At 42.9% G+C, this 13,234-nt stretch overlaps 2 protein-coding genes across 3 annotated transcripts; one reads left to right on the plus strand and one right to left on the minus strand.

The window, feature by feature from the left end:
• The first annotated feature begins 321 nt into the window (after window positions 1–321).
• Window positions 322–2,398, plus strand: adoa (2-aminoethanethiol (cysteamine) dioxygenase a). The gene is made up of 2 exons (XM_079182418.1): window positions 322–740; window positions 1,784–2,398. The coding sequence occupies exons 1-2, from the start codon at window positions 405–407 to the stop codon at window positions 2,222–2,224; spliced, it is 777 nt and encodes a 258-aa protein (XP_079038544.1). The 5' UTR covers window positions 322–404; the 3' UTR covers window positions 2,225–2,398.
• Window positions 2,399–10,263: 7,865 nt separating this feature from the next.
• On the minus strand, window positions 10,264–12,389 carry egr2b (early growth response 2b; the record flags this gene model as incomplete). Of its 2 annotated transcripts, none has more annotated exons than XM_079182650.1 (2): window positions 10,264–11,897; window positions 12,227–12,389. In XM_079182650.1, 2 exons carry the CDS (start codon window positions 12,387–12,389, stop codon window positions 10,729–10,731), a joined length of 1,332 nt encoding a protein of 443 aa, XP_079038776.1. In that variant the 3' UTR covers window positions 10,264–10,728. The 2 variants fall into 2 exon arrangements, with proteins under 2 accessions (XP_079038776.1, XP_079038777.1); XM_079182651.1 differs by having other exon boundaries at window positions 12,215–12,389.
• Window positions 12,390–13,234: the final 845 nt, after the last annotated feature.

Below are 13,234 nucleotides of genomic sequence, written 5' to 3' on the forward strand. Positions count from 1 at the left end.
TACACGCATTTATATCAAATACGATCTGATCATGTGGTGTTTCACTGTTCATGTTTACGTGAGTAAGTATACTTTTACATTGTGTGATCAAACTCCACATCCCACGCTGCTTTGAGTTTCGCGCGCATGCTCCGTGAGTGCTGGAGAGGAGGCGAGTCGGTGAAAAATGACTGGAGGGGGGCTCTTATCTCGGGGCGAAATTAGATATTGCGACCATGAATTGCGTTTTGTTTTCATTAAAGTTGCATTTTTGTCTTTTTTGAACGCTGTCTGTCCAGCTCCGGAGGACGTTTGGTGACATTGAAGGATTTGCAAGGCATTTTAACACTGTTTATCTTCGCGTCGGAGACTTGGAACAGTGCCAGAGACACACCGCTATCCGTTAGTTCATTCCCTCTGCCAGAATGCCGCGGGACAACAAAACTCCTCTTATTCAGAAAATAGCAAAGCAAGCCTACATCACCTTTAAAGGCTTAACGTCGTCGGCTAACGGGGACAATGAACTCGCCGCGGACCAGCAGAGTGAACTAATCTCCTTAGTGACCGCGGTCAGGGCTGCTGACCTGAAAATTGCTCCCCGGAAAACGAAACCGAGCTCCGGGGCAGCGGAGCTCCAGAGCCCCCCGGTCACATACATGCACATCTGCGAGACGGAGGCGTTCAGCATGGGGGTGTTCCTGCTCCGGACCGGCGCCTCCATACCGCTACACGACCACCCGGGCATGAACGGGATGCTGAAGGTCTTTTACACCTCATGTCTGTTGTGTTCTGGCCTCTTTGACCCACTCTGTGTCCGCCTAACCCTAACTTACTTTGATTAAGCTAGCTGCAGCTGGCTAGGGAAATGCTCACAAGCCTATGTTTCAGCATATAAACTGAAACGTGACTTGAAACTGTTTCGTAAGCTTCCATTCAATGAGGTTCATAACACATTTGGGTCACCCGAGGTTATTATGTCCTTTCATCATGCTCTTTGAATTATGTAACGTTACCTTTGCTAAAACCGAGGCAAGGGAGCTAGAATAGTGATGTTAGCCTGTATTTATTTTTCTATCACAGAGATTGCATGGACTGTGTGTAACCACCACTTTACAAACATATGTGCACTCTTCAAGTCTAAGTGTCCTGCTGGGCCCCTGTGTACTCACAGCCTGAACATTAGTGATGCTGTCCTCGGGCCCTGATCCCCCTCTGAATGATAATTATGATTTATTTTGTAATTTGATTAATTTGCAAATTTGCTGGGGAATTTATATCACTGAAATACAAAATCACCTAAACCGGGTCCGGAATTGACAGCTAATTTTGTGGCCATGTCTTGTAGAGGGACCCTGTGTCAAAAATCATCTTCAAGAGCATTATTATTTATCTTCTCATGCTCACATTGTGCAGATTCCTGAACAAGTTGTGTTTGATCACATTACCGCAAACTAATGCAAATCAAATATGATTCAGTTTTTAGGAACACAGGACTTAATGGAAACTTGAGTGACAGGGTTCATGAACAATGGGGGTCAGTAGGAACCAACATCAAATTGTGATCTTGGGCCTCGACCGATACGATCAACTCGATTGATCCGTGCAGATACTGATCTTATGAAACTGATATGGTAGAAGCCAGAAGTAACCAATCCATGCAATTTTACATCATTTTATAGACTTTGTAGAACAGTGTAATTTAAAAGAGTGTCTCTCCACTCACTGTAAGTATCGCCACGGTGACCATATGTGCTGTGTGTTGTCAGTAGGTCTGTCTTCTGACTGTGTCCTGTCTCTTGTTCAGGTTCTCTACGGGAAGGTGAGCCTCCGCTGTTTTGACAAGCTGGAGGATAACCTGACCGCCGGCACCGTCCCGCCTCACTTCGAGCCCACGTTGGCTCCGTTCCAGACAGCCTCCCTGCGGCGCTCCATGCTCCGCTCGGTCGCCGAGTACTCGGAGGATAGCGGGCCGTGCCTCCTCACCCCTCTTCGGGAAAACCTCCACCAGATTGACACGGTGGAGGGGCCCGCCGCTTTCCTGGACATCCTGGCACCTCCGTACAATCCAGACGACGGACGGGACTGTCACTATTACAAAGCCCTGCAAACTGTGGCAGAAGGGGGACCGGATGGAAGGAGCGACGAGGAGCAGCAGAGAGAGGAGACGTGGCTGCTAGAAATCCCACAACCAGAAGACTTCTGGTGTGGCGGGGAACCCTACCCAGGCCCTGCAGTCTCTTTCTGAGTGCAACCTCTGATCAGAGGAACTATACTGCAGTATATGACGGTAATAACGTTGTGATATCCATCCATCTACAAGAGGAGACTTAGTTTCGCCCTGCTCCACAGGAAAGTCAAACATGAAGGTCATTATTACCTGGAACTCAAAGGGATTGGGTGCTACAGCAGGGCTCTGACACGCCCCACACAGAATGACTTCTACAAGACATAAATAATGTTGTTGCGTGCATTCCTAATATTTTTCTTCTCACCGTTATTTTGCCTTGTACACACATGAATGTCATTATCCAAATGTTCTGTGAATGCTGGGGTGTCATTAGGACGTCTTATCTTCCGTGTGGAAAGCCTTTTACACGTTATTTTTTTCCTCCACGTTGTGACATGTCTCGATGCCAACTCAAGACGCACCTGCCTTATTTGTGAATATGGAATGTTTAGTTATTAACAGTGTCATTTTCTAATGCACACCCTTTATTTCTTCTTCCTAAGTGCACGAGCTAAACTATATATATATATGTATATAGTTTATTTTTATTACATGTGTTTAACTTATTCCAGGTTCCTACACAGGTCTAATCATTTGAGGGAAAATAAGCAGATGTTCAGCTACTTCTACATATTGTTGTTGTTGGGTGGAAACCATGAGTCCAAAAGAGTTACTTTTCAGGAAACACAGCATCGTCAACGTTATGTTATTAATGTTCCCCCCCCAAATCAAGCTCAAATGGAGTTACAAGGTTTTTAACTCGCGAATGTCCAGATATGTCATTGATTAGAACAGCCACTCAGACGCCGAACTCACATCGCTAGCGAGCTGTGCTAGTGCTCTCAGCGAACTCCTCCATCCATAATCACAACATCAGAGTTACACGTGAGGAGCAGCTACACTGTGTAGTTTTAACTGAGCACGAGGTCCAGGCGAGGGGGCGTCTTTCCAAGACCACCTCGAGCCAGCGGTCGCAACACGCCACTAAGGAGCAAATGTGAAGTCACAAGCTCTTTTTAATGTTTTTCATTGGTTGATATGTTTGTGAGGATTCACAGACTGACCAATAGCACAACATAAATTAATATGAGTGATACGACCAGTGGACGGGCGATGAGGAGAAAATCAAATATCACAATCTTTTGGAATGACTACCTCGATCGATACTGCCAAGATATTGTAGGGGTAGACGATTGGTGCTTTCACAAAATATTTACACAGTGAGAATTTTGTGGCTATAATGATTTAGTGGGTAAAGGCAAATGATAGAACAGCTAGAACATTCTTGCTCAGAAAATGACTTCACATTACTGTAATGCGGCCTGTCAAACCAGGAAAAGACAACACACATTACCATATCCAAAGAGACAATACCTCTCGTATCAACATATTGATATAATATCAATAAATGGTAAATGGACTGTACTTGTATAGCGCTTCTCTCGTCTTTCCGACCACTCAAAGTGCTTTCACACTACATGTCATCATTCACCCATTCACACACTGATGACGGGCTAAGTGCCACCTGCCTAAAGAAAATATGGACCCTAAAGCCGACACGCTTCCACTCGTCACTGCCTTTTAGCTTGATGAAGACTGTATCATTCCAGTCTATATGTCACTTTAGCTCACATCTCTGCAGTCCAGTGGCTGCTTTAGGCCGATGTTAGACTGCACACAGGTCTGGTGCCAGTTTGACAAAGATTCTGTTACTCTGATGTTGAATGTATGTGGATCAATAAAGTAGATGGGAATAACCATGGAACATCTAGTTGGCATGCTGTCTCTACTTTGTGGTCCTGTAGTGTTGGTGATGTTCAGAACAACCACCGCTGCACATTGTGCCTTGTAATTTAGAGTTTCATAGAGCAGTTTCACATGAGTCAAAGTACGTTCAAAGAATAGAGTTGGATAAATTTTACCATTGTACTAAAGTTCAACACTTTTTGGGTTTTAATCCGATCCTTGTGAAATTAAAGCATTGGTGGAGGAGCTCCGTCTCAAGACTGATTTTTCATCAAATATGAATTATTTCTTCCATCGTAGTCCGTTTATTTTTACCGGTTATGCGGAAAGTTCACAAGCGCTGCACGAGTTCTGCCCGGAAACTTTTAGCCATGCGCCCGTTAGCAGCAGATGCTAGTTTACCAAAGTTAACAGAGGGCCACATGCTGCCTCGGTCCCTAGCAGGAGGACCCTTAAACCACTGGTGTATTAGTCAAGGTTTCAGTGTGCAGTCTGAACTCACAGATGTAGATTCTGTTTGCCTTTTAAAGTTGATAAAGATAACAATTCCAGATATTTGTGTTATATTTATTCTAAATTATAGTGGGATAGTTCAAATTAATGCACGTTTCTGGTTTAGTAAGGAGAGAAATAGCATACTCTCTGAAGGTAAAATGTTTTATTTTATAATAAAAAAACATGCATAAATTGGTGATGAAAATCATGGATAGAATGCACCTTCGGCGGGCTCACTTTGTGTCTCTGGTGCTTGTCACCACACAACCTGGTAAGTAAAAAAAAAAGAAGATAGAAATTCTGAAAAAACTTTCTGTTTCACCAGCACCCATGTTCAAGTTACTGCAAGGCACTTTTATGAAACAGTCTCAATTGAATACACGTTTGGGCTTGTGGTCTTCATCAGGGTCATCCAAAAAGAATAGGAGCAAATGGCTTCACTCTCACACTGACTTTGCTCAGAAGGAAGAGGATAACAATGCAGTACCTTGAGTGTGAAACATTTACCACCTGTGAGAAAGTGAAATCCATTACTTTCTATCCTGTTTGAAAATGTTATATTTATACATATGAATTTACACACAATTCACTGAATTCTCAAAACACTGACTGATGATATTATATTATGTTATCTATATATGATATATTATAATCCTTGAAACAGGTTTTCATAGATTACGAGATCTGCTACCTAACAGGCTAACATCTCCTACACCTACAGCCCAACATCAGCCAGTGAGTTGGTGTTAGATAAGGCCCAGTGTTTGTCCCCCTTCTAGTATTTGTTTTACACCAAACACACAATAAGAAACAACATTTAGCTGTAGCTTTTGGGATTGGTGACAAACAACATGCTAAGCGCTCCATTGGCTCACAGACCTTGGGGTCCTCGACGCTCATCTTACTGTAGATCTTCCCCGCGGACCCCAGAGCTATACTTGTTGTCATATCTCACAGGTGCTTTGTTCTATTTAAATGTTTCAATTTTTTTAAAGAATTATTTCGAATATTATCAGATTGATTGTCCTGGCCCCATCGGCTATTGGTCCGACGGCGAGTACCCTCTGGGGGCGAGGGCCCATATTTCTGGGGTTCCGGTGTAAACTCTCTGGGCCAAGACTTCCTTCTCTGCGTTGCTCGTTGTCTGATCAGCATCTTGAGACACAAGACTGCAGTTGAGAGAAGACACGTGTGACGGGATTGTTTCACAAGCTAATTTGAAACCAATTTAAAGCTAAATCATCGTCAGACGACAGCCGATGAGTTCCCAGAGTGCATTTCAATGCGTTACACCTCTTTTGCATTCCACGCCGACACCTGCATTCAACCACAGTCTGCTCCGACGTGATTGGTTAATGCTACATGGACAACAAACGGAAAACCAGAACACTTCCGATGCCAAAGTCCCGTTGTACATGTGAAAGCAGAGTGTGTTCATGGAGATGGGGGGAAAAGCAACCGAGTGCACGTATGCAGTTGTATTAGATGAAATAGAATAGCTACATTTAAAGTATCACTATCAGGGAGGTCGGGGCAGACACACCCTCATGTGCTCTGTCTATTTTCATTTTTACACAATATGCTAATTAGCATATTATATTTAGGGCTTGAGAGGAAAAAGGTCTGACAATGTAGAGCCAAATCCTTGACTCTGTGCAGGAGAAGAGACTGAGAGAGGATTTAACGGCCAGCAGGACAATGACCCTCAAACAGAGTCCGATCCAGAGAAAGCTTCGAAGAAAAGAAGAGCATAAAGGTCAATGTCCGGACAGGCCAAGTCTTCTCCCACACTTCAACACAATAGAGGGACTTGTGGCAGAACTTGAACATTATTGTCAATATGTAAATCTAATTTAAATCTGTGTAAAGTTCAATATTTAAACAAATATCTGTCCTAAAAGCTTCCATTGAAATAATTTTCTTCTTCTTAGATTTTTTTGTTACACGCCGTATTGGTTCACTCGATTTACATTGTCTTTCAAGTCAAATATAATTGAGTACCTTTAACCATGTCTGCATTTTCACACATACACATGCTTTAGAGGCTTTCACTCAAGGCCCTGCAGAGGACACAGTGACACAGCCACAGTCAGGTCAGTGGCTGTGGCTGTGGCTCATATTAAATGCAATTATCCTCAATTTCCAGTGTAAAGTCTATCAGGCCAGTATATCGGCATGGGGAATACTTGTGGTGCAGCTCGAAACAAGAAAAGCCATTTATTGGCGGCCGCCAGTGCAGATTTCAGATATGTGTCTTTTTGTCCCTTACCGGTTACCCCCCTCTCTGAATATAACAGTCACTAATGACTGGTTATATTTATTGGGAAATGTTCAATGATCTGCCATCAGTAACACCAACATGAACATTCAACAAGGTGATCGGACCAGTGCAGTGTAGTGCACACTGACCATCAGGAACAAAAACACAACTCAGCCTTTAGGACTCAAAGTGGTCCCATTGAGCATTCATAACCAGCACATATTCAATAAACACACTATCATGTCAAATGTAAGCAGATCTACGTGTTTATTAATGTATTAATTACAATATATTTTATTCAGATATATTTCACATATGTTTCTCAACATTTGTAGTGTTTTTTTCTTCTGTTCTACATTTACATTGTTAAAATATTTTTTATTATATTTTTTATTTTTTCATGTTTGTTTTCTTCTATTCACTATTTATGTTTATTATATGTCCGACATCATTTTGATAGTATTTTTTCATATTTGTTCATATTTTGTTCCTCTATTCAATATACATTTTTCTTGTAGCTCCTACATATTTTTGACAGTATTTTATTTATTTATATTTACTATTCTATATTTTGCTGTATTTTTTACATTTTCAATGTTTTTTTGCTTCTATATTTATGTTTCTTGATTTTTGCAATATTTGCTTTTATACATATTCTTATTTGTCTTATATGTTTAGCACCAATATTCGAACTCCTTGAATGTGAAAACGTACACGGCAATAAATGGGATTCTGATTCAGAAGTGAAGCTGCTGTGTAAAGAGAATGAATGATGACATAATAAAACACAGTTGTAATGAGTTATAATTGCTGACAATAATAAGAAACCCTTAAGCCGTCCATATATCTGCTATCAACTACATTATAGTGAGTTATAACCCACATGTTATCGTTTACTGCTTCTAAATGCTAAATACGGAGGGTAAGAGTAGAGTGTTACTGGACTGTCAGTGAGGAGAGTAGGGGGCGAAGAACAGTGGTGCTCTTTGTGCAGCTTATCATGATTCTCTACAGTACTGGTCACTTGTTCTTGTTCTTGTGGTCAAGTTGGCGTCAGAAGAATAAAGATGTCACAGATTACTGCAGGCTTCATGAGCTCCTTAAAAGCAAAAGTCTGGCACTTGTGCTTGTTGGACATCTTCCCAAGAATCAATCAAGAAGATGAATATCTCTTTAATCTGTGTCCAGTGCAGGGACAGGTCTGAGACACGTCCATTAGAAAACTACACCTTCCATCACCTCCAAAGCTACTTTATTCATACTCTAGGCACTTTTTGTAAATTATGTTTACAAGGAACTACAAAAGAAAGTAATCCATCCCCACATATGTCAATGTGTATTAATTAAGGGAGAGACTACGGGTGAATAGGCTAAACTATTTAGATAATACATACCACCATGACACTTCAGTTGATTTATTACATAAAGACAATATCTTTTTTGATTACAAGTTGTCTCAAATGTTGTGATTAAATATGCAAATTAGGCATTATCTAATGGTAACTTTTGGTACATTCAGGAGAAAACTGGACGCAAATAGACAAATTGGTAAAATGGATGTTTTCTTTCCACTAGTCTGAAAGAAGACCAAGACTAGATGTTAAGGGAGCAACGTAGCAGGTGTTTGCCTGAGGTCTTGGACTTCTATTGTATGATGGAATTTAATGTATTTGTTAGTCTCATCTTTTTCATCCATTATTGCTGACGTTCCTGCGTAAAGATAACCATCGTCATGACAATCATTATGGGTTGTGTTTTGGAAAGAGTCTGGCGATGCCATACGAATCATGATAAAAGGGATACCATTCAATATACCGCGATACTGTAAGCAAGGCGATATACTGCAATTTTTAAGATCAAATTTGAGGAAAACTGCTATCTACAGTAAAATAAAGTTGACTTTTTTATGCAGCCTTAACAATGAGATCTGTGTTTGCAATTATCTCAGTCCCTGTCACATCCAACAGCAGCACTTGAGAGGGCACATATCTTTGAAATTAAATAGTTCATCTTTGCATGTAAACATTTATTAAATATTTATAGTCTTTTTTAAAATCGATACAGTATCACATAACATAATATTGCGATACTCTATTTTTTCAATATTTTCGTGCACGCCTAACAATGAAAACATCAATTGTTCATGCATTGGTAAAGTTTATACAGCTTCAGTATTAACTTAGTTCCATTGTAGTGAAAACTTAAGGTACCATAAATGCCTCGGCTACACCACAAGTGAAAAGAACCACATCCTGGTGTTAATGGTTCTAAAGACATTTAGTAAATGGAATGGAAACAGGTGACCACAGCTGCCCACTCCAGAGAGATTTTGAGTCACAACAAATGATACAGACATCACAACCTAAAACACACACACACACACACACACACACACACACACACACACACACACACACACACACACACACACACACACACACACACACACACACACACACACACAAAAGACGAAATACTTTTTGATTTTATATCAGCTGGTAAAAGTTTGGAATGATGAATGGCTTGTTCCTGTTGAAGCTCAAGGAGCAAATTTAAACATTTATAATTCACAGTGTTCCTAAACACTGCAGTCATTCCCTCCGTATTTTATTCCGGGAATTTGTAGGTTTTAGCAACCGGAGAGTTTTTAAAATGAAATACTTTTGTATTTTAAACTCAATATGTTTCATGTTAAGGCTTAAAAGACAAATAGATTAACACATACATGTAAATATATCGATATAAGATCCGGTATTTCTCCAGAAGCCTCCATATGGTAATAACCTTTGAAGAAAAACATAGATTAACTGTTCACTAAATGTGAAAAACTGAGGGGGCTGCATCAGTTCTGCCTGGATGCTGTGGATATGCCGTCCATCTGTATTCTTATTCAAAGTGTGTCTCTCTTCCTTTAAAACTTAAAAAACTAATCACATGTTGTGCAAGTGTATTTTAAGTTTGGCTTGACTGTCTGTAAAAACTTTTTGTCACCTTCACTTTGACAAAGTGTGCATACCAGATCATCGCCTGTTTATAACCAAAGTGATACCTAAATAAAACGCGAGTGGGTGAAAACTCTGAGTCAGAAATGCCACGGGTGACGCAAATCGGGTTTTACCCCGATTTCCATCCTCAACAGCTTTACAAGTGTTTTTTTAAATAGAAATATACACATACAATAATTGTATTCACCACTTTCAACCCAGCGACGTTTGGGCTCCATGAATGCATCTCCGCTGACACCGATGGCCCCTTGTTGTGCTTTAGTTAGTCATGATGGAATAAACCAAACCGATACCAGCTGTTTATCATCCACATATATTTAATAAGTCTCAAAAGACACACCACGACAAAAGAAGTGTATGAGTTCAACATATTTACACTCCAACATTGTATTACACGTGAACCACAACTGATTGACACTTGAAATTACACGAGACGAAATGCGTACAAAAATAGAATGTTTTCCAACTTTACATATTAAAGGACAAATATACATTGCATTAGAAGCGTCCTTGAACCATGTCAGTGTAAAAAAAAGACACACAGCAAGGCACTAAAGGGAACATATAGTCATCAACAAGCATGTTAGAATAAACACTTTGTCAATTCAATAACTTAGAACAGTTCTCTTGCTTCAAAGCGTTATTGCAGTTATTACCCATTTAAACGCGCAGCCTGTTGCGCGCTCAATATGTGTTTGGCGATATTTAAACAACCCACTTTATATTACAACCGCCCTTGTATATTCTAATGAAGTAATGGCTGTGTTTACTTTTGTTTTCAGTTGACTGTACAGGCAAAGTGCATTCGTGTCAGTCCCTCTGTCGGTTCTGGATCAGGAACGGGTGGATGTGCGTAATTGCGCACGACCGCACAGATGTTCTTGCTCAATCCCATCCTGGTGTTTAGTCTCACAACCGTTTCAGAATAATTATTTAATAGTTTTTATTTTAATTTTAATTTTAAGAGGTTAGTGTGCGTCACGCTGCGATGGTGACAACAACGTTTTCCAGGGAAACTATGAACAAATCCCGCTAGCTGTGCTGATGGCGCCCGACGGCCGCTCCACCCCGGAGCTGCTGGACGAGGAGGACGAGGAGGAGACGGTGGAGGACTTCCTTTCCTTCTGCCTCAGGTGGATTTTAGTGTGTCTCTTCCTCTCGTCGCTGCGGGCGAATTTGCGGCCGCAGAATTCGCACGCGAACGGCTTTTCTCCCGTGTGCGTGCGGATGTGCGTGGTGAGGTGGTCGCTGCGACTGAAGTTGCGCATGCATATGCGGCACTGGAACGGCTTGTGTCCAGTGTGGATGCGGATGTGTCTGGTCAGTTCGTCGGAGCGGGAGAACCGCCTGTCGCAGCCGTCTGCCGGACAGGGGTACGGTCGCTCGTGGATGGGCGTCTTGCTGGGTCTGTTCGGGTACTTTCTGGGCCGCAGGATTGGCCTTAGGGGCAGGTTCTGAGGGCTGTAGGCAGAGGGGAGCCTCGGCGGCCCCCCATCGGAGCCACCACCGCCTGGACCCAGCGTAAAGTTCCTGATAGTGTTCAGCGGGGTCAGGGGTGGAGGGACGCGGAACGGATCGAGCGGACATGGACCGAACGGTTTCCGATCTTGGATACTCGCTGTGTGCATGTCCCTTTGGCAAGCAGGCTGGAAGAAGCCCGAGTAGTCGGGGATGATGGGGAAGAGCCCCGGCGCCTCTGCGCTGCCGGGTTGCTTGGGCGAAGAGTAGGAGGGTGGTGGGTAAGAGGCGATGGAGCAGGTAGAGGTGGACAAAAACGCAGAGGGGTCCTGGTACATCTCCCCGCAGCCGGAAGAGGAGTACGGAGGTGGAGGGGAGTACAGGTGATGGTGGTGGTCCATCTCTGCCTGGTTCTGAGCCGCCATGGTGCAACTCAAATTTCCGCCGGAGTGAAAGTGATTGGGAGATCCCGAGGAAGCCGGGGAGGAGGACGCCGAAGAGGAGGGAGGAGGAGGAGGCGGCGGTTGGGCCACGTTGAAGATGCCCGAGACGATGTTGATCACTCCCTCGGGGTTCCAGTTACCTGGATACTGGGAGTCGATGGAGAACTTCCCCATGTAGGTGAAAGTCTGGTTGCGGTGGGATGCAGGCTGAGAGAAGCCGCTGGAGTAGGGGGAGAGGTCCAGAGAGCGCTTCTCGAGACTCATGTCTGCGCTCATCAAGCCATCTGCGGACAGAAACAAAAACGGCTCGTTAGGGAGGCAACACAAACCCGGTTCATTAAGAAGTTCACACTTGACAGAAAAGTGAGCTTTAAGTGAGAAATGGCCGTTGCGCCTCGTTTCCGTTACGCACTTACTCTGGTCCCATAACGCGAGTATATATATGAAACATGTTGAACTTTTATATTATGACAGACAATTAAAAAAAATCATTTTCTGAAGCATTTTTGTAAAATAATTTGCACTCAGTAATACTCAGTATATGGACAACTTTTCATAGACTAGAACAATTGACAATTTGTCTTTAAAATACTCTACACACGCGTCATCTTACCTGAGACATTGATCTGGTCGTAATGAGCTCCTAAGTCGCTATTGGGGAAGATAGCCACGGAGGTTGCCAAGCTGGAGCTGATGTCATCCACCGAGTACAAGCTCTCAGGATGCAAGAACCCCCCGAGATTCACCGGCACTTTCTCCAAAGTTTTAGCCGTCATTGTGGAGAGAAAAAAAGTACCGGGTCTGCGCGCTCTGTACGGTCTTTCTGTTATTTTTCCTTTAAGCTAATACAATAAAGTCAACAGTGAAGCAGTGGGTTACCACTGCATGTCTTTGTCTGTCACCGGGTGTGAGAGGATGAGCTCCGCGTGTCTCTGGCGCGCTTCATGCGCTCTGGCGATAAAGTCAACACCGTGTAAAGTGACTCGTTTTTTGGGAACGGCGGCCCTGGCTCTAGTATGTTTATATGGGGAACCTTTTCAATGCGGGCTGCTACGTCATTACCCAAATATGGAGTGGGTGGGGTGGAGGGAGAGGCGCTGCTGCTGCCGATTGGCCGGCAGCCTCCGTGACGATTTCAAAGGGAATCACTTGTCAATGGAGAACCCGCTGCGCCAGGAGATAAAACCGGACTCTTTCCACTCGCCGCAAAACAGAGATAAGCAGCCATAAAATAACACAGATACAGAATATACAACAGTGCACAAACACAGCTCTTATTCATTTTAAACACTCATTATTTTAAATATTCTGGTGTTTCTTTTATCTAATCGCGTTCTGATATCAAAAGAGGAATTCCGGTTGAGCTTCTTAACCCATAAAAGGTTGAATCCGGTAAGCAGGGGAACGTCCCCCATACTCCTTATTTGGTTTCGATTCCGGAATATGATCATCGGAAAGTGACGAGTTATACCGAGCTGAGCGAGAGAGAAAGCCGCCCTGGCACAACCGCATTCAAATGAGACGGACAGAGGAGCGGAATTTACTCCTCTTGAGCGCCACAGATAGAGTGCACGGGCTCGGAAACTTGTGTCGGTCTCATCTGACTATGCTCTATAGGAAA

Source organism: Pholis gunnellus, assembly GCF_910591455.1.
Source record: "Pholis gunnellus genome assembly, chromosome: 21".
NCBI classification, from domain to species: Eukaryota; Metazoa; Chordata; class Actinopteri; order Perciformes; family Pholidae; genus Pholis; species Pholis gunnellus.